At 39.2% G+C, this 22178-nt stretch overlaps 1 protein-coding gene across 8 annotated transcripts; it reads left to right on the forward strand.

Moving 5' to 3' along the window:
- The first annotated feature begins 1653 nt into the window (after positions 1 to 1653).
- On the forward strand, positions 1654 to 19054 carry TBC1D7 (TBC1 domain family member 7). Of its 8 annotated transcripts, none has more exons than XM_040546903.1 (9): positions 1654 to 1785; positions 2690 to 2894; positions 3316 to 3459; positions 4167 to 4247; positions 7979 to 8166; positions 10598 to 10735; positions 12411 to 12556; positions 17880 to 18009; positions 18823 to 19054. In XM_040546903.1, the coding sequence occupies exons 3-9, from the start codon at positions 3348 to 3350 to the stop codon at positions 18907 to 18909; spliced, it is 882 nt and encodes a 293-aa protein (XP_040402837.1). In that variant the 5' UTR covers positions 1654 to 1785; positions 2690 to 2894; positions 3316 to 3347; the 3' UTR covers positions 18910 to 19054. The 8 variants fall into 8 exon arrangements, with proteins under 8 accessions (XP_040402837.1, XP_040402838.1, XP_040402834.1 ...); XM_040546904.1 differs by having other exon boundaries at positions 3336 to 3508; XM_040546900.1 differs by having other exon boundaries at positions 3336 to 3459.
- The last annotated feature ends 3124 nt before the right edge of the window (positions 19055 to 22178 follow it).

Here is a 22178-nt window from a genome sequence, read left to right on the forward strand (position 1 = left end):
GTCACCAAACAATAGTCTTTGTCATCATTAGCAGTTCATGCTAAGCCTATGCTTTTAATTTCGATTATGTTTTGAAAAGTCTCTAATTAATTTCTTTAATTAATTTCCTAGTGATCTAAATATAGTGACTAGTAGTCAGATTTACAACTGACTTTGATTGGGATTCCACTATAAACTATTAAATACATGTTAGAAACTGTTTACAGACACCATTAAGGAAAATGGTGTGTTTCAGAAACATGATTGAGAAATCTGCAATATGTAGAGTTTAGAAACTTTTCTAGGGGGAGCATATTATTTTTTTTTTGGGTGGTGGTATTGATTTTATGCTATATTTTTATGCAGCTAAATTTTTCAGACTTATTTTTACTATTTATTTGATTAATCAAAGCCATCATTATTGCATTAACCTAATACAAATCCAGAGCACAGTGCGTGGTAGCTCAGCTGCTTAAAATATTTTTGTATCTGCTGTGCAATGAAACAGTGTTAAGACAAATTGTGCTAGCTTCAGCCCTTTTTAGAGCACCACTAAAGCTATGTGACACATATTGACAAGGCCAAGAATAAGTACTTAAAAATGACAGAGATTTGATTGAACTTGTGTAGCATTTTCCTGAATCTTGCGATGCTGATTAGCTCCCAGCAGCACCAAAGAGGTCTCAGAGGCAACTGCCACCTATCGACAAAAGATGCGTTCGATGCCAATGACCGAAAACTGCAAAAAAAAAAAAAAAAAAAAAAAGGCACCAGGCTGCCACCTGCTGCTGTGCAGAATTACTTCAACAAACACATTTGTGAGGCCACAGCATCAATCCTCGACGAGCTGGCTTCAACAAAAGCGTGACCATTGTGCGGCAGCGTGCTTTTCTCTAGGCATCCAAAAAGCGTTGCTCAGGATTATAGAAAGGGAAGTTCTGTCTGCTTGAAAACAGGCCACTTATAGGAACCTAAAAAGCTATCTGGAGGGGATCTAGCATTTTGAAGTCTCAGTGTTGCTGGCTGAAGTGTTTGATGGTTAATGTTCCTGCTTCCAGAAAGGGACTGTGAGCTGAGAACTCAGCTTCTGTTAAAAGAAGCTGCCTATCCCTTGGAATCGGGCAGCATAATGCTGTGCAGATCTCAAAACTCTGAACAACGAAAACATGAAGAAACTAAAACACGGTGTCCCATGATTTTGGCAGCACAGGGTGAATTTTGGGTACTGGCCTTCCCCCAGTGAGTCCCTTCATCTGACATGAGGGGTGGAAGTTTTAGTGTCAGGTACAGAGGAAATCTTGTTGGAAAGCCCAACAGCTTTCTACAGGTTATTGTAAGTAAACTGTCCCTCCCTGTCACAGTAGATGGCCCACACTGCTAAGCATAAAACAGTAAATAATACAGCGTGGGCAGTATTAGGCTTGCTATTCTTGGCCTCAGTGTTAGCTCTTTATCAGCAGGCATTACTGATCTGGGGGAGTGCTGCAGTTGGTGGATCACTTCTCTAAGTATCTCCTAACTGGCCACAGCCTGCTTCTGTCAAACTTGGAGACGTGTATGAGGGATGACGGTTTGCTTTTCTGTTTATTTTGTGTTTCTTTGTTGGGTCTAAACCCAACAGTTTTTAATCCTTCCGGTTTTTAATCCTTCTTTGCCTCTTTGCGCGTGCCCGCCCCCCCCCCGTAACTGGGCACAGTGCGACCGTTGGTCACGCGCGGCGCTGCTCACCGCCGTTGTGTGGGCGGTGCCCGCGCATGCGCCTCTCGCCATCCGGCTGCCGTGTGGGGCTGCGTCTGGATGCTGGAGGTGCGGGTCTGGCTCTGGTCCCCGGAGGGGTTAGCTGGTGGGAGGGAAGGAGGGGGGGTATTATTAATTATCATAATTAATATTGTATCGGTTCTTTCTTATAGATGGTGCTCTTATTCTATGTGTTGTTCCTGTTTTGTGACTGTGCTGTCAGCTCGCCACAAATGGTAGAGGCTGAATGTTTTCTAAGTAGTGCATATTAAATTCAAACAAATATTTTAAGGGTAATTGAACGTCTGTGCCACCTTAACTCGGCTTTTAGGCGTTGCTGCACTATAAGTAATGACTGTGATATTCATGCACTATGCATTTAAGGGCCCAGCAGTCATTTTCATAGGGACAGTGCATAACTGGAATGTCTTGCAAGTAATATAAATATTTTTTTCTCTGGCTTGAAGATGGTATTTGTCTGATCTCAGCACTAATTCAGGCCTTTGCTGCTTTATATTTTTCTGGTTGGTCTTGGCTGTGATTCTACAAAGCACTCAAAATGGACTTAGTTTGAAAAACAAATAGGTCTAGTGCATATACAAGTTTAAATACGTTTGCTGCTTGAAAAAATGTGACCTTATATCTGCAAATGCTGTGCTCCTATTGTGTGTGCTTCAGTTTAGCAAGGAAAAGAATAATTTAACTAGGAAAGGTTTTCGGTATGTAATTCACCCATTGAAGTAAAAACTGTCCCTCAAAACAAATAATTTTTCTCCAAATTTTGCTGTTGTCACTGGGCTTAAAAGTTGAGGTTGTTTGTAACTCTTTGAGTTACAAAGCATAGTTTTATCGTATTTGTAAGCCTGCAAAGGAGAGGAGAGAATCGATATTTAAAGGCTTGAGCTGCATTGAAATATGAATGTTTGTTATGAAACACATGGTTCTTGCTACAATAATTTACCATTGTTTCCAGTACAAGGATGAGACAGTTATGTCCCTTTAGTACCAGAATGACAAGCTCAAGACTGTGGGTGTTGTGGTGTCTGATAACAACATGAACATTTAATTCAAGTCTGCAACTTAAGAACAAAACTGCAGATCTAGCCTTATCCTTTGCTGTCACTTCTGTGTTACTGAAGCCAACACTGGCTTGCTCTTGCCTCTGGTTACCTTGTCTGGTGAGTATGAAACCTGATGAATTTTACTTATTTGGATAACGGTTGTATGTGGTTAGAATTTCTGTAGCCAAAATTTTGTCAGGCTCTTAACTGTATTTTTATATTGGTTTTGAAATATATGAAATCACCTAAAAAAAAGACGCTTCAGCATTTTTTGAAACTGTAACGTAATTTACTGCAGGAATAATAGTGTAAAAAATCACTGTCTTTCGTTTCAAAATTGAATATATTTAGATCTTGTTTAGGTCCAGTTATCTATTTTTATGATCGTCAATGTTAGCATATGATGAAGAAAATCTTGGAAGATTTTCATATTCTGTAGAGTTTATTAATACTATAGAGTCATAGGCAGTCAATTTTTATCAGTGTGCAGCAGTACTTGACTTTAACGTAATAGGAATTTATACTTGTAACTCAAAAGGGGAATTACTGTTTCTCCAGAAGAAATCAATCATGGCTGATGACTCTCAGAGAAACTTTCGCTCGGTGTATTATGAAAAAGTGGGATTTCGTGGAGTTGAAGAGAAGAAGTCACTGGAAATTTTGTTGAAAGATGACCGGTTGGGCAAGTCAATTTCACTCTTTCCTCTATTCGTTTGGTGATTTAGCATCAGGTAGGGGAGGGAATAATAGATGGTTTGTAGCAGCTGTGCTTAATACTCACTAAAGTTTTTCATCCTTTACCTTTAATCTCTCTGTTTGTACTAGCAGTCCTTTGAGTTTCAAGGAGTCGAGGATATGAATTGTAAAAACTATTAAGGATCTGTGCTTGCGTGTTTTTTTTCTCATTCTCTATGCTTAAGTGAAAACAATTTTATCTGAAAGTACATATGCTGTGTACGTAAATACGTATCATGCTGTTAGTTCCATCTAACCTCAAAATGATGATTTTATTATTGTTGTTGGTCTTTGAGGAATGCCTATAATGGAATAGAAAGAGAAGAGTTGTCCTTTTAACAGAGTGCTTAATTGCTTTGACATAGCAACATCGCAACAAAATGCCTATAAAAATGGTAGTTTCTTCCTAGTGAAAGCTGGGGCAGCTATAGTTTTATTGTGTATCAAGCCAATGTATGTTATTTTCCAGAATAAATACTGTTACAGTTTATATAGCTTATTCTATTCCCAACTGAGGTGGTGAAAGCATTTGTTGGTAATAAATCATGAAAGTGGAGATTTCTACCTGCTTGTCATACTTAGGTAATTCATAGACTGGGGACTATTGATATATTAAAATTTAACATTTTTCTTCAATTTTTTATTTCTCTACAGATATTGAGAAGCTTTGCACGTTTAGTCAAAGGTTCCCTCTCCCATCCATGTATCGTATACTGGTGTGGAAGGTTCTTTTAGGTATGAAACAACGTCTGTGATTCTCTGTAGAAATGAGCATGTAGAATGTGCTCTCTCTTTCTCAGTGCTAATGACATGGATTATTCTGTACTCTTGTCTACTGCCATATTTAGTCTATTTTTACATCTACTGAGGATGCATAATAGCAGTTATAAAGCTTAATATCACATGCATACTTCCTGAGAACTTTTGCAGAAGTGTACAGAGAAGAGTGTATTTTAGTCTTAACGTTATCCAAGTAAGTCTATTGGAATGGATTTAAAAGGTGGCTTTTAAGTCACTGATACTTGATAAGGTTTTCAGTTCTGTTCCTAAAATAAAACACAACTGAGTTGGAGTAAAGTGGTGATTAAACTTGAAAAGGTAGGCAAGCTATGGAAATGTATGTTTAAGAGAAGCTTTGTGTTCTTGGTTTGAAGATTACTTCTGGTTTTGATTCTGGATTTGAATGGTATTTGCCAGTGAAGAAGTTATGAGGCCAGAGAGAAAGTATGGCATCCCCAGAAACGATAATAAAAAATAAATAATAAAAGAAAAATTCAATTTTCTTTGAAGGGTATTTGTCAGATGACCAATTGAAAAGTATTAATGACTTTGCAGTAGGTGGTCAAGTGTGTCATTTTTATTGGATACAAGGTGATGCTGCTTGGGGACAGGAGGGGTTGTGGAGGGCCCAGGAGTTCTGACCTGTACCAGGTATCTGGAGAGGTTCCCATAGAGTTACCAAGTGTAAAGAAACACTGCTGGACCAGTTGCGAAGGTAGGTTGTGTGACTGAATCTCTGAAAGAGAAATGTGACCTATTGCACTGTTGGTGGCTGAGCATGCCACTGCTGAAAAGCTTAGGGAGAACTCCCATGCTGAGTGTTGTATTACTACAGCTGTGGTCACACCTGGGATGCTGCTTCGTCAGGGAGACACCTGCAGTATTTGTCTGCAGGTTGGCTTGCAAGCTACTATCTTCTGCCCTCTGCAGCCATCCTGCTTCTCCATTGGCTGTTGGCTCTCTGGAATATGCGATACAGTTCCTATAAACATCTCCTATCTGAGGATTTTGGCATGTGATTCATAGTCAAAAAGATTGATGACTCTTGCTTCAGATTGAATAGTTGGAAAACAAACAAATAAACAAAAAATGTTTTTTATCCATTTCAGGATGCTTGTTTATTTTAGCTTCTGCCATAATCTTGAAAGTTCAAATAAATGTATTCTCTTTCTCTTTTTGGTCTCCATGTGCACTACACATGGAGTTTGAAATAATGTGTTAGGAAGTTTTATTTGAATTTTTAACAGTCTTTTAAAATATTTGTCTTTTTTTTTTCTTTTCCCCTTCAATTTCCTACAACTTAAAAATTGTGCCTTCATAATGATGATTATTTGGATTTGTAAGCCTTTTTTTGGGAGAGGTGGTAAATGAGCAGTGTGTAGAAGGTGCAACATGTAAAGTATAGAAGTTGAAGTTCTTTGTATTGATCACAGAACTAGCAGTAGTCCTACCTGATAAAAATCTCCGCAGTTAGAGCACTAATTTTAGGATGAAAAGAAATCTTGTAACCCTGGGCCTTAGTGAAGTAGTCAGCATCCTTTAAAGAATTTGTAACAGGAAATATAGCGTAGGTGGTTTGAAAGGTAACTTAGTACAAGATCCTTCAGCCAAAATCGTAATAGCAAAATACAGTCTCTCGGCAAACTTGCAACTCACTGCAGAGCAAGTGGTATATCTTTGACTGTTTTAGATAGGATGATTTGTGAATCCATGTGATTATATAAACTGCAATGATTTTTAGGCTAGCTCCATCTGAGTTAATTGTATGGAAAATTACCTCAATATCTGAGTACACAGAAAACAAGAGGAAGGTTTTCAAAGCCTTTTTTTTTTTTTTTTTTTAGGATTCTGTATTTTAAAAGCTTTCAAAATAATTTATCTCAAGTACACAAGCTGTAATTTTGTGCACTCTCTGGGTGACCAGAGTACAAGGAATTTTCTTATGCTGCATCACAGTGTTAACACTGATTTGAAGAGCTGGCTTTCTAAATGGCAATACAGAAGCTCTTTCCCGAAATGACTGGAACAACAGCCCAGTCCATTTCTGGTGGGAGGTATTAAATCTCTAAATAATGTTAATACTTTAACAGAAGGGATTCTGTCCTCTCAGCAGAATCATTTCAGACACCTGCCAAGCCTTGGTGCTGTCCCAGGTTACATGGTATGTCAGAGATGTCTCTTAACTTCCTGTTCAAGTATGACTCGTGATGGTGTTGAGGCTAAAATGGTTTTTAGATATCCCTGTGTTAAGATTCTTTTCTGTCAGCTCAAGGTAGTCTTCTCTATTTAAGCAAAGCAGTTGGCAGTGTGTACATACGTAGTTGTTGACTCTATTTTTGCATCACGTGAGAAATGTCCTGCTCTGTCCCAGCTTCTGCAGTGCAGGTGGATTTGCAGTTGGGAAATAAGTTGTTACTGTCTGTTGTGCTTGATACTAAAACTCAGCCATTTCATGGTTTAACACTTGACAGCAATATTTTTATTTTAAATGAGAGATGAAAGCAGCAGGTAGCCTGTTTAAGGACTGAGTTTTGAAGAATATTTTGTTCTCATGGGTTTCTACACCAGAAAGAGTTCTGTTCCACTGGTGGTATGAAAGAGGCATTTTTTTGCTTTGGTGTTTCTAAGATCTTGTTTCTATTGAAGCCAGTGACAGTTCTGTTCTGAACATCAGTGCATAGCAAGGTTGAGCCTTGAGTTAGGGGAATGATAGAATGAAATGTTGAGCATCTCTTCTGGATATCATAAACAACTTCTTTTTTTCTGCCTCTCTACTTGGATACGTTTGTTTTTTTTTTTTTTTTCCTCCTAGGGAACTAGAAAAATGTACTGTACTGAGAAAGTTAAACTTGCATTTTTAATTTGAAACTTTTAATTTAAACTTTGCATAAATTTGGGTGTTAACTCTTAATCTTTAATATGCAACTGTGGGATTGATTTTGCTTCTGAATGTTCTTTTAGAGAGGATTAATCTCTATGGTACAGTGCACTAAGAAGTTTCCAGCGGAGATCTACCAGTAAACTGAATAATGAGATTGGGATGTACAGTATGTTTGCATTAGTTGATTGCATGTATATATTTTCTGGTCATCTCAGATGAAGTGTATAATTTCAGAACACAAACAGCTAGCGTATATAAAAATCATTCTGTATCCATTTTGTTTTCAAAATAAAATGAAGCTACACACACATATGCAATTAATACTGTATTAAAGCTTACAGATAGGTATAAACAAGTAACAAGTCAGATTCACAATTGAAAAATAAAGCTAGCTTGGTGAAGAGGGAGAGCATGCCAATAAAGTTATTTTCCATCTGTCCCAGTATTGACATTTCTTACCAGCACATTAATGTAATGTACAAAAGAATTAGCATTCATTTGTTGAAAAATTCATAGAAGAGCTTCAGAAACAATTCTCAACAGTTGATGAGAAACAATAGTACAAGTTTAGATTTTGTCTATGCTTGGTTAAAATATATAGTTTGTTTTTGTAAATCTAATGCTAAAGTGCTCTCTTAGCTTCCCTTCTTAGAGGGTTTTCTCCCTGTATTCTTTGAACAAGTTTATAGAAAAATAGCACTGCCAGGTCCTACATTTTTGTAGGCAGATATCTTGGAAAGGGAGTTTAGAGTACTCTGTTTTTTATCTTTACAGTTGCTTTTTTTTTTTTCCTTCTGCTTTTTAGGAATTATTCCTCCTCACCATAAATCTCATGCCTCGGTGATGAACTACCGGAAGGAGCAGTACTGGGATGTACACCATGCTCTTCGTGTAATTCGTTTTATCAATGATTCTACCCCACAGGAAGATGTTTTCCTCCGCATACATCAACTGGAATCAGGAAAATTGCCTCGAAACTTGGCGTTTCCTTTGGTGAGCTGTCATTTTGATAGTCTTTTAAGCATTCTGGCTAACTTTATGCTATATTTTTATACTTTATACTATATATTTTTTTAAGCATATAGCTAACTTATGATATAAGCCAGTAAGAAACTGAGCTGCATGTAGCAAGAGCACGTGTAGATAAATTCATGTAAGGGGAAAGAAAAACAGAGAAGTGCTGTTATAAAATAAGGTATTTTAGTTGAAGTGCTTTTCTTTTTTTGTTCCCTTAAATACTTACATAAAGTTGTATGTCTTAAAATGTCTTTTATATACTTCCACTGCTAGGCTTTTAGCCTTTTTTATTCTAGTTTTCACTTTCACAGTTTCTTCATAGCAATGAAGTCAAAATGACTTGGTACTGGATCTTGTAGATTGTTCACTTTCCTACAATGAGGATAATTCAGAGCCAGTACTAGCAGCAATATGTTGCAAATTACATCATATTTCTAAATAATTTGTTTTAAGATCTAGATTTTAAAGTACTGTTCTCCTTTTTCGGCTAGTCTGAACTGATCAAGGCTTAGTCAGATAACATACTCTGTGGTTTACAGTGCACTCACATGTGGGTAAAAAAGTATATTTTGATGATAAGTATATCGTATGATGATAAAAACCGTGTGTAGACATTATGTATAAGCCTCTATAAAAGAGGAGGTGATGAAAGGAGCCATGGGACTTGCTGAGGTGGATTTTATCCTATGTCTAATGTTAATTTATCCATGTTCACAGTAGTCCAGCTTACTTTATTTTTCATCTAAACAAACTAAACAAAACTTGACGTAGGAGCTTACACGGTATTTTTATTTGACCAGGAATGGAAGATTTACATACTCCTTTGTCCAGTTGTGGCTTTATTAGCTCACAGGCTTGCTTTCCTTTCTGATAGGCTATTTTGCTGTTCTGCAGGGTGTATTTTCGACAGATAAAGTGAACATAGGAAGTCCAGCAGTGTTTTGAGTAAAGGGATTGTATGCAGCATCCTCTTCTTGGAGGAGCGAGAGTGTTTTGTGCACTTGCCATTGCCTAGGAATGCAGTCATCCTGCCCTGCAAGTTTCCTGTAGACAAATTTCCTTGACAGAATATTCTAAAAGTTCATCCTTTCTAGAGCAGTATTGCTTTCTGAGCAAGTGTTTTGTCAGTGCGTTCCAGAGTACTAGATAGTTTCAGTACTGTGATGAGATTTAATAGAGATGAGGGTTAGCAGAGCCACTGTTATTCGTCCTGAAAGTTATGCTCGTTTTGCTGCAGAAAACGTTTGTTCCATTTTATGCCAGCCTCTTTTCAGTGAAGACACTGACCCCTTAAACTTATAAAAGGTTACAGCTTATTACAGCTTGATAGTAATGCAGATGTTTTTCAGTGGAGGCAGAGGGAGTATGAAGGTGGTATTTTGAAGAGATATTTGGGTCATTTAGTGGGCTTCCATGATTTGCACATGTTCTGCATCTGAAAGCAGCTTAATTAGGGGGATGTGTGCGTTGCAGCCGTCTATGTAACAGAAGCATATCCAAGCAGTATTTCCCCTGAACCTTGTTTCTGCTCAAGACTATCGATGTGTTTTGCATGAATTCTAATCTGCACCAAAGCTTATGATACTACAGCTTACTGCTACTGATGGTTACGTGAGGACAGACCGTGGATTTGCATCTAACTTGTTACCCCAAGTCCTAATGTAGTCAGTACTGCCTGCTTAAGGAAAACTTTAAGGAACACAGGGCAAGTATGATGCCTCTCCTGATGCATCTTCCCAGTTGAGAGGCTTCCTGAGCTAGTTGTTGACATAAGGTCTGGCTGATTTAGACTTAACTCACCTCTATCCTGTGTGCAGTCATACCAGTAATTGTTTTTTAGTCATGCTGGTACCTTTTGGTAGGAAAGTGTACCCTCTGGAGAAAGGAAGATAGTATGTCCACCACATGCTCTAGTCTTGTATTGTGGGGAATAATCACCTGGAAAAGATATTTCTTTCTAGCTATTGTGTAGCTAACACCCATGGCAAAGGTGTTTGAGGGGTATGTTTGGCAAGGAAAAGGATGAAAATATCTGCTGCTATGTAGTAAAAAAATTAATGTGGGGCATAGAAGTAGGAATGTTGCTATGCCATTAGGAGGTAATCTCATTTAAGAATATTTGAGAACTTTGGATCAGATTTTTTCCAAATTCCTGTTGTCTGCTTGGTTTTAAAAGCAAGACAAGTCTTATTTGTTCTGCTTTAATAGGTATCTGGTCACTATAATGCATCTGTTGCCCAGTGCTTTATTTATGAATGTCAGAACAGGTAGTATCTATCTTTGCATACTTTGGTTCCACTTTGGTTTTGCAAAGAGTAGGGAAAAGGAATGTAAGAATAACTTAAATCAGGTATTCTCATACTTCTTTGTAGTTAGGTTTTTTTTTTTTTTTGGATTTGTTTTCCAGGAGCCAGAAGATGAAGTGTTTCTTGCTATTGCTAAAGCAATGGAGGAAATGGTGGAGGATCCTATAGAATGCTATTGGCTTGTCAGTAGCTTTGTTAATCAGCTGAACAGCAAGCACAAAGATGCATTGCAACAACTGGTAAGGGAATGATTTTTTTTTTGTGTGAGGAGAGCAGTAAGTAAGGGAGAAGGAAGTCATAGAAAGCGTGCATGCTGGGCGTTTTGGAAGTTGCAGTGTATGGAGGTAACCACAATGTCAGAGGCTGCATCCATGGATTATGTTCTGGCAGGAGCAGTGCTTTTTGCATTGTGATTGTACTCTGCTGGAGGAAACTTTGTCTAAAATAGCAAACAAAACCATTTTTTTAATGTTGCATTGTAGGTTTTGACTATTTTATTTTTTTTAAGTCAGCTGAAGCTTACATTGTATTTAGGTGAATTATATTTCATTCAGTTAAGAATTTTCTTTATGTTAAACAATTAAAGATATAACAAACTTCAGGACATCTTGACTTAGGTCTTTTGCTTTTTTGGCTGCATCCCTGGCATTCACATGCTGTTCACTGGATGACAGTGGGGCAATGCACAATTGTTTTGCTTTATAAATGGAGCAGGGTATTTTGTGTCTTCAGAAAGACAGCATGTTACAAACTAAGTTACAATTAAAAGTGTAACAGGACTTTGTCACTGATCATTCAAATGCTCTCAGAGAACGTTAATTTTGCATTTCTGTATTACTGCTTTATAAAGTGATTATAAAGCAAATGCATACTTATAAAAATTCCTTTGTTATAGAAAAGTTTTTGTAATTCTTCAAATAGTCGTAAAAGATAAACATTTTAGTTAATATCCACTGATATAAAAATATGAGTATCTGCTCTGGCAATCAATGAAAACCTGTTGCAGAAAATTACGTATGTCCTTTGTTGTTCTTGAAACACAAAAACACATTTTAAGTCTTTTCTGCTTCTGCCAGAGGTGATACCAACTATACCGATTACTGTATTTCCTTTAAAAGGACAGAGGAGCATTTTTAAAGAAGGTATGTGCCTCAGTTACATAGGGATGTCTCCCTAAGTTTTTATTTTAATGGACAAGTTGCACCAAGACTGTAGATGTTAGAATATGGACAAAGGAAGTGCTTTTTTTTTAATTTGAAAGCTGAAGTTATTAGCAGCTTACATAATTATGAGAAAAAGTATAAAGACACTGGAATTTATGAAAATTTGTATTGTGGTACATTAGACTTTAAGCAAAATGAACATTATTCACATTTTTAAGCCTATTTGTATGCTCTTCTGTTGCCTTTTCTAAATACTTAAACAGGAAATCAATGTCCAGCTTTTATTATATTGCACAGGAATTTGCTCTGAGAATTGTTTTTCTTGTTTTCACTGCATTGTGTATAGGTTTTTATTATGCGTGCTAAGATTATTACCTTTGAGGTGAATGAAACTCAATTTTACTTGTGAAGATAGCTGTAATTAGTGCAGGTTTAATCTCTGCATTGCATTAAGCTCTCAAACACCTCCTTGCATTAGTGAGTAGTGCATATTTTGGAAATCCTGCTAGTGGTCAGCAATTTAAGGAACCTGGGGCTATTTATTTACTAAAGTACTAAATTGCAAAAATCAGTGATACTTTTATTTTGGAACACCAGGATTTAGTTAAAATAATGTAAGTTCATTATTTTAACGTGTGTTTTTATGCTTGCAGGTCTTCAAAGACACATCTTGCTTTACAGTGAGCTGTAATAATGGAGGGGAGGGCACTCTGGTATTACTTATCTTAAAATTTTCCAATTCGTTTTTCAGCCAAAAATTCTGGAGCAGTATTTGCACATTGAAGATAACAGACTCCTGATGCATCTAAAAGCATGTGCTGCAATGAGCAAACTCCCTTATGATCTTTGGTTCAAAAAGTGTTTTGCAGGCTGTTTACCTGAGTCCAGTTTACAGAGGCAAGCTCTTTTTTTCCCCTTTCTGTTTGTAATTGCATAGTAATTTTAGCTTCTTGTTACCATAAGCAGGCAATGAGCTTTCCTTATCTTTATCTGTAATGAAGGTATGAAGTTAGCTTTATTGCTGACTTGGAAATGACAAAATTTGATTTGATCCCACTCATTACTGATGTGAGGTAATCTGAGTGTGATCACTTCTGGTATTGACATGTAAAAAGGATGGAGTTAAATATAGTGGCTTATTCTGTTTCACACTTTTTTCCTCCTAGGATTTAAAACTCCAAATCCCCTCTTAGTGATAGGCAGCTGAAAGTAGTTAGTTTTCAGGCTTTTTAACCAAAATCACTCCTTAGGGAGTGATTATAATACTGTATTACCACCAGATGAAAAAGATTTTGGGAGTGTTGGTTTTAATTAAAAAATAAATAAATACTATGCCAGGTTGATCGTTACAGAGTTCATGAAATAGTGCATTATATCAGGATTCCATGGTTGGAAATAGGCTGTCCAGCTTTTAAAAGGGGAAAATTCTTGTGCATGGTACTTCTCCAAAGGGCCTTTGAACTGAAGCTTCTGTGGATTCTCTAATTCTGCCATCTGAAAACTCTTGGAAAGTGGAAAATTCAAGTTAAATGAAAAGAAGCATAATGTTTCTGCATTAACATAGATGCTGCTAATAGCTGAGCAAGAAGTGGTACAGAGAAAACAATGGTCTCATTTTCTGCCACCTTTTAAAACTTTGAGCAGAAACAAGGTTCAGGGGAAATCTTACTCTAGCACCTCCAGGGCTTCAGTGGCTGCTATAAAAACACTGTCCTGGTTTCAGCTAGGATAGAGTTAATTTTCCTCCTAGTAGCTGGTAGGTTGCTAAGTTTCAGATTTAGGATGAGAAGAATGTTGATAACACACAGATGTTTTAATTGTTGCAGAGCAGTGTTTACACTAAGCCAAGGACTTTTCAGCTTCTCGCTCTGTCCTGCCAGCAGGCAGGCTAGGGGTGCAGCAGGAGCTGGGAGGGGACAGACCCAGGACAGCTGACCCAAAGTGGCCAAAGGGGTATTCCATACCATCTGACGTCATGCTAAACAATATATAGGGGTGGCTAGCCAGGGTGGAGGGGGGGCCGGCTGCTCGGGGATAGGCTGGGCATCGGTCAACGGGTGGTGAGCAATTGCATTGTGCATCACTTGTTTCGTACACAGTAGTAGTAGTACTATTAGTAGTAGTACTATAGGTGCCACATTGGTAAAAGTAGAGCAGACTGGGCACTCTGAAGGCTCTGTATCCTCAGGATTCTGTTACTGCACCTGGAATTATAGACAGGCAGCTTCCTAGAACATGAACCTGCCTGTAGAATGGACTCCAGAGGGACAGAAAGGATTACTTCTCTCTGAAGTGGGGAGAAAACTGAGTTGCACCTTTGTTTATACTCCCCATTGCTCTATTTGCTCGCATTCTGTATCTGGGTATCTGGTCATCTGTTCAGGAAGCCCCATGTGTGGAGAGTTTTCAAATGGCGCTGTGTGGGGCCTCAGCTGGAGAGCCTTGCTGTTAAAGCAAGGTGTCCATTTTGCAGCTTCAGCTCTACAGGCCAAATTACACCTTAGCTGCCAGTTTGCTCTGATATAACAGAAATAGTGGAGCTTTGCAGATATGGTTGTGTATAAGCCAGGCATTTTTTATTGCTTAGTGTTGCCAGTCATATATCATATCCATAGCTGACGTTTTCAGTCCTCACTGAAGACTTGGCACGGTAATAGCTGGTGGGTTGGGATGGGCTTAGGTTAGTGGCCTCTGGTAACTTGTTTGTGGCAAAGTATTCTTTAGTTCTCCTGAAATCCTACTGCCTTTCAAACTGGCACTAACGCAGGTATTAAGTACAGCTTATGCAGTTTTACAACTGTGATCTCTGTGTCCTGCTTAAATTACATCAGTTGTGAAAATGAGTCATTTAGTAGAAACAACAGAAATATAAAAGATACCTTCAATTTACTGTGGAAGGGATGTGGGCTGCTACAGTTTCTCTGCTCTACAGAGAAACTTAAATCACTTGTTTGCCTATGTCTAAGTAATTGAGCTGCTTCACAGCTGTCTTCGTGGCTGGTGCAAGATCACAGTATGATGTCAGGATGAGACTTGTATGTGCCTCATCATGTCCTTCCACTTCTGTTCCCATTGGAAGGATACCTGGATGTGCAGAGGAGTGAGTAGTGGTACTCATTAAACGTCTATGCACCAGATGACTGGAGGACCAGAACCAGGGAATAAGGTTGAATAAGCTTACACTGCAGCTTGGGTGTAGCCTTTGGGGGGAGGGGGAAAGCTGTGAGGTTCACAACAACTTTCTCAGAAAAAGAGAGCGCAGCAACACTAGGATGCTTTTTGCTCTAGTACCCCACTGTAGTGATTGAGGAACCTGAGAAACGCCCTTGAGAATGTTGTTTTTCCATGCACATACAAATCATGTCCTGGCTACAGAAAAAAAAACTCAGTGAAAATTAAGTGGCTTCGTTTGCATAGTTCTTGCCATTCTCTTTACTTTCATAGCTTCCAATGTCTTTATATTTTTCCTTGTGGTTTTTACTACTATTTCACTGTTCAAGAAACACCCACAAGAGTGCTCTTGTGGCTAATCGGTTACAATTATATATCACAGAGGATGGTATTATTATAGTTTTTTATGACTTTAGTGTGCACTTTTTTTTTAAGTGGTCCTGAGTAGGGCTACAAGCACGGTTGCATGACATACGTTAGTTTTCCCATCTCTGAGAGAATCAAAAAAACCTGCTAAAAGTTATAATCCCTGACAGTACACTTGATGTTTACATACACAAGTTTTTGCTGTTATTTAAGTAGTGAAAGTAGAGTATAGATGTTACTATCAGTAAAGATACAATGCATAAAGGTTGCTATTTTAGGCTAGAATAATCAAAATAATTGTTTCCTTGAGACTGCCTTGACTTTTTTCTAGTCTAAGTAAACATTTTTCTGACACAGTTTGTTGCAGTTTCTGGTTCTATGGTATAGACAAGGTACTGATTGCTGGTCTGTTTATCAGTGCCACAGTCATTTCATTATTGCTGTTACTGGTGGAATCACGCTGACAGTACCAATAGCTGAAAATGTTAAGGGGGAAAAATCAGCAGACACAGCTAGTTAGTGCTAACATCTCATCCACTTAGCAATGCACCCTCTTCCCAAGTTTGTTAGAAGCTGGTGATTTAGATACGGCATCTGGTTTGCCAGTGTTAAAATACTTGTTCTGGAATCAGACTAAATAATAGGAAAACATTTGAGTTTTTGAGCATGAAATGTAACCTACTGTAATGTAATTATGGGGACTAGAGTCGGGGACTTGGAAGCAAAATATGGAAGAAGGTTTAGTAGTGTATGTTAGAATTAGTAGGTTTATACTGAAACTAACATGGGGTTTAATAGAAACCTGAAAAATTCTTTCCTGTCTTTGAGTCTGTATTGCCATTTGTATTACAGTTCTGATGCCAATGAAGCACCTGGGGAGCTATGCTTGGGTTCTGAACAGAAAGGTTTGAGAAGGAAAATGTATTAGAAGTAAATGGGAATCACTTGTACAGTGTGGAAGAGGAATGCGTTCTCAGTTTTCTCATAGCGTTGCTTAAAGCTTCTAGACTTGACATCAACATCAGTGTAATATCTACAGTGACCACTTGTCCTCAGATTCTTGAACCACAAAGGAAGCAAAATTTTAATTGTTCCTGTCCTTGTGGGTTTTGTAGTCATTTTTAATCCTATGAAGACAGGGAAATAAAAGTAAACTGCAAAGGGGAGAGAAATTAGCTATGCCTTTTTTCCCCTATCTATCCATGTGGGTTTTTTGTTTGTTTCCTTCATTTTAAAGAATAGTCATGGGGATTTTATGTATTCTTTTCCAAGCTTCTTTATTATAAATTAAATTCTGGTCTTTTTTTTTTTTTTGAGGAATGGAGAGGTAAAAGCAGTGTCAAACCAGCTGTGTGGTTGGAAGGTTATCAAGCTGACAAAGATTTGACTTGAGTCACAGTTTAAAAAATGAAATTAAAAAATGTGTAACAGCAGCAGTCATTCCACTTTAGGAGTTAAAAAAGCCTTTGCTTAAAGGTGTGATACCAACTCTTTAACACAGCTGTCAATGTTTATGCCTTCATTGTGTTCTCTTGGCACTCAAGGCTGAAGTGCAAGTTCTTCTGAGACAAAAGGTGATGTAAAAATGTTTGTCTTCTGAAGAAACACACCTGTAGATCCAAGTTTGTAGGTGGGCTGCAGAAGATGCTAACCAATTATAGTTACTGGATTCAGAGATTATGGAGGATAGTATGTGATCATGTCCCTCATGTCAAAGGAGAAACATTTATTGGAAAGGAGAAACTTTTTTAACAAGTGTCTGGATGGAGTAAGCACAGTAATCCTCAGACTTTCTGACACAGCTCTTAAAAGTCAAGAACTGAAAATAATGCAAAACCATAGAAGCTGCCATCTGACAGATGGTTTCACACTGGTTTTGGATAATCTTTCATCCCGTGTCTGTTGAGTTGGGCCAGAGATAGAGCTGCTGGCTGAAGGATGGGTTCAAATTGTTACAGGCTGTTCTAGTAATGTGGATCTCTTAATATTCACAGTTCTGTTGCTAAAGAACTTGCAGTCTTTGGAGGCCTGTTCTTCAGGTTTCTTTAAAACTGTGAGGTCTGGGCACAGCTTCAAAGAAGTGATAGGAGTGCTTCGTTAATTCTGAGAGAATCTGTGCACAGTGGAGTGGATTGAAACACTTCATAGTTGTTCTTTGTGTCTAATTTGAGCATTATGGATGTATCTTGCTGATGTATAATATTTATATCTCCTACAGGAAGGACCTGGAATATTTAGCTGCTTGAGATGTAGTAGTTCAGTATTTCATCCTTTTGAATTTTCATCTACTTAACTATTTGAAGAGCGCGTTTATTAAGTGTGCTAGTAAACTGTGTTTCTTTTTATTCACTAGGAAAAATTCTCACCCTTACTATGCTATGTAGAATAATTGTCATAGTTAAAGCTATTAAAACAAGATTTACTTGAGCCTTGCAAACAGTTGCATTTCTAACCAAGAACACACCCTATCAATACATTTGTTTGCCATCACCCTACTCTGTACAGATTGAGGAGTTGATAATATGTCTAATTATTCACATCAGGGTAAATACAAATGCATTTGCTCTTATTCAGAAAAATTATCTGGAAAAAGGTGATTGTAAAAAAAACTGTTCTAGCAGATAAATAAACAGGTAAGGACTACAGTAATGTGTGGTGATTGCTTTTTCATCTCTTTTTCTAGAGTTTGGGACAAAATTATTAGTGGATCCTGCAAAATTCTTGTTTTTGTTGCTTTGGAGATATTATTAACCTTTAAAATGAAAATAATAGCACTGACTGCAGCAGAAAAGATCACCCAATTTTTGGAAAATGTAAGTACTCTTCTGTGCTTCACAATTACCATCTATGGCTTATAAAAGTGTTTTGACCTTTTGGCGTCAGAGTGTTTTGTATATCATAAACATACTATAAGGAGCTATTATATTATTCCCTGAGAGTAGCGTTGTAGTACCAAGGTGCAGGGAGGAATGAGAGGAGTAGTTGCTTCTATCAGAAGGTAAAGCTTTCATAGAATGAAACGATTTTTGGCTTTGCGTAATATATTATCTATGTTTGTGCAGATTTGACAATATTATTATACTGAAGAGTTTTTCTGTGAAAGTAAGTGTAGATGAAGTTAGATTCATTTTTCCAGAGCCTTCTTCTAGGGCTGGAGTCTGGCACCCTTTTTATTCCTTTACTGAGTGTCAGCCTGTAGACTCAAAGCACATTCTTTGTTGATGTAAGGATAGGATCTTGAACCTGACCCTGAACTTTCCTTCTGTGGATGGTAGTGAGTATGACAGCAGGGTTGTAGGATCCTAATGTAACCTGGGTTAGATGGTTTAGATATGCTTGTGGTCATGGATGGCCAGTATGAGTAATGCCTGATGTCAGATGAGAGGTGTAAAGTGAGAGATGCCTGAGTGGACACCTTCTCTTGTTTTGTAAATAAAAGTTTTATGTTTAAAATGTGGGAGTAACATGGTGCATGTAGGGCTGAGGGATGGTAGGATGGGGAGATGAGATTATAGCTTAGCTTTGTGTAAAGAGATAAAACTTGAACTTGAGGTTTAAAATCTTTATTTGAAACAACAGTCCAAATAAAGTACAATGACAAGGCATCTTAACCCAATCTTTTGCAGATTCCTCAAGATAACACTGATGCTATTGTCAGCAAAGCAGTGGATCTGTGGCGCACACACTGTGGGACTCCAGCACACTCAGTCTGAGAACTTTCTTTGTTTATGGAAGTTTGGGGAAAAAGAAAAGACACTTGAAAAGTTTCCTTTTACTGTGATTCCCCTGTCGTGGTGTAATGCTCTTAATTTCTTCTTCTATGTAAAGATGCTATTAAAGCAGTTTATGGCATAATGATCAATGTGTAAATATTTTTCAATAAATTTAGGTGGAGTGAGGATACCTAGTGGTGATGTGATCATGTCCAGAGTGTTTCTTGGCCAGCCAGCTACAGTATTCTGATTACACAGTGCGTTCCAAGGCTTTTGGGGATGTAAATCTAACTCCTGAAACAAGGTAAATAAACTGGCTTGTAAAAAAAAAAAAAAAAAAAGTATGCCAGCTTATACTTGATATAGCTAGTTACTACTTGGAGGTGCTTTTAATGTGAATATACTGAGTGTCTGCTAGTTTGCTGAAACTTTTTGATGAAGAAAAATCATTCCTTTGCTGGAAATGTGCGTGTACTCTATGAATACTCTAAATGTCCACGCAGCTTTTGAGTACTGCCGTCCGGACCCAACCCACAGGGAAGTCTGTTGCCTCCCTGGGGCTCAGGTGAGAGACATTGCTAGGAAAGTCACTCACCTGGTATGGCCCACCGACTACTACCTGCTACTGGATTTTCAGGATGGTAATGATGAAGTAGCAAGGAGAAGTCCGAGAGTGATCAAAAGGGACTTAAGGGCTTTGGGGCAACTAGTTAAAGGTTCAGGGGCGCAGGTTGTGTTTGCCTCTGCCCTTCCGATAGGGGGGATCGATGTTGACAAGCAGACTCGTCATAATACGTGGCTTTGGGACTGGTGCAACCGGCGGAACTTTGGGTTTGTTGATTATGGGAAGGTCTATGCGACACTGGGCCTGCTGGCACCAGGTGGGATGCGCTTCTCAGAGGGGGAAAAGGATTTTTGCTCAGGAGTTAGCGGGGCTGATAGATAGGGCTTTAAACTGGAATTGAAGTGGGAAAGGGATAAAACCAGGCCCGCTGGTGATAAGCTAAGGGATGGTGTGCTAGAATCAGAGGGACTGTGTGCTAGTGAGGTCCTTCAGTCTGCTCCGTAAGGTGCTGCGGTGCAGGGAGGCGCATTTGAAGTGCTTCTACACAAACGCACGCAGTATGAGTAATAAAATGGATGAGCTAGAGGTCATGGCCCAGTCTCACAGCTACGACATCATTGGCATAAGCGAAACCTAGTGGGATGAGTCCTGTGGCTGGTGTGTTGCAACAGATGCTTACAGGCTCTTCCGGAGGGACAGGCAGGGTAGGCGAGGTGGGGGCGTGGTGATTTATGTGAAGCAGGGGCTGGACTGTGTGGAACTTCAAGTTGGCAATGGCAAAGATGAGAGCCTCTGGGTAAGGATTAAGGGAAGAACAAATAAAGGGGATGTTGTGGGAGTCTATTATAGACCACCTGGCCAGGATGACAATGCTGATGAATTATTCTTTGTGGAACTAAGAGGTGCCTCGAGATCAACTCCCCTTGTCCTTATGGGGGACTTCAACTTGTCAGACGTCAACTGGGATTACCATGTGGCTGACATGAGCAAGTCCAGGAGGTTCCTAAAGCACCTAGATGATAACTTCTTGGTGCAGGTGCTAAGGGAGCCAACTAGGAAAGGTGCCCTCCTAGATCTGTTGCTAGAGAACAGAGAGGGTCTTGTGGGGAATGTGGCAATTAGCAGCCGTCTCGGTCATAGTGACCATGAAGTGGTTGAGTTTAAAATTTTTGGTGACAGAAGGAAAACTGCCACCAAAACTTCAGCCCTGGATATGGTGAAAGCAGACTTCAGGCTGCTCAGGGAACTAGTCAGCAAGGTCCCCTGGGAAACTGCTTTTGAAGGCATTGGTGTCCATCAATGGTCAGTCTTTAAGCTGGTCAGTCTTTAAGCACTGCCTTCTAAAAGCACAGGATCAGGCAATTCCAAAATATCTGAAGTCAAGCAGGCGAGGCAGACGGCTGGCCAGGCTGACCAGGGATCTTCTGGAGCTTAGGCAGAAAAAGAAAATGTATGGCTGCTGGAAGCAGGGTCAGGCAACGTGGAAGGAATACAGGGGCACTGTTCGTGTTTGTAGGGAAAAAATTCATGTGGCCAAAGCCCAATTAGAGTTGAAGCTGGCCAGGTCTGTGAGAGACAATAAAAAGGGTTTTTTTAGATATGTGAACAGAAGAAGGACCAAAGAGAACATAGGTCCACTACTCAATGGGGAAGGTCACCTCACAGATAAGGACATAGGCAAAGCAGAGACGTTTAATGCCTTCTTTGCCTCTGTCTTCAACACTGATGATGGGCTTCGGGACCCAGGGTGCCCTGAGCTGGAGGACCATGATGGTGGGAATGACAAACTCCCAACTGACCCTGAACATGTGTGGGATTTGCTGCTCCACCTGGATCCATACAAGTCCATGGGTCTGGATGGGATTCATCCCACGGTGCTTAGAGAGCTGGCTGACATCATCGCGGGACCTCTCTCAATTATTTTTCAACTGTCTTGAGAATTTGGAGAGGTCCCAGTAGACTGGAAGCTGGCAAATGTTGTACCAATTTTCAAGAAGGGCAAGAAGACCATGGCAATTACAGGCCTGTCAGTCTCACGTCAGTGCCTGGTGAAATTATGGAGAAGATAATTCTTGAAGTTATTGAAGCGCACCTGGGGGACAATGCAGTCATTGGTCCCAGCCAACATGGGTTCACAAGGGGTAGGTCCTGTTTAACAAATTTGATTTCCTTTTGTGATAAGATCACCCATCTAGTTGATCAGAGGAAACCAGCCGATGTGATCTTTTTGGATTTTAGTAAAGTTTTTGGCACAGTTTCCCATAAGATCCTGCTGGACAAAATGTCCAGCATACAGCTAGACAAAAACATCGTACGATGGGTGAGCAATTGGCTGATGGGCAGGGCTCAAAGGGATGTGGTAAATGGGGCCACATCAGGCTGGCAGATGGTCACCAGTGGGGTCCCCCAAGGCTTCATTTTAGGGCCAGTCCTCTTCAATGTTTTTATAAATGATTTGGATGTAGGACTAGAAGGTGTTTTGAGCAAATTTGCCGACGACACCAAACTTGGAGGAGTTGTGGACTCGGATGAGGGTGGAAAGTCCTTACAGAGAGATCTGGATAGATCGGAGAGTTGGGTGATCTCCAACCACATGAAGTTAAACAAAAGCAAGTGCCGGGTCCTGCACCTGGGATGGGGCAACCCTGGCTATACGTACAGACTGGGTGACGAGATGCTGGAGAGCAGCCCCTCAGAGAGGGAT

This window comes from Cygnus olor, chromosome 2, assembly GCF_009769625.2.
Source record: "Cygnus olor isolate bCygOlo1 chromosome 2, bCygOlo1.pri.v2, whole genome shotgun sequence".
In the NCBI taxonomy this organism is placed as follows: Eukaryota; Metazoa; Chordata; class Aves; order Anseriformes; family Anatidae; genus Cygnus; species Cygnus olor.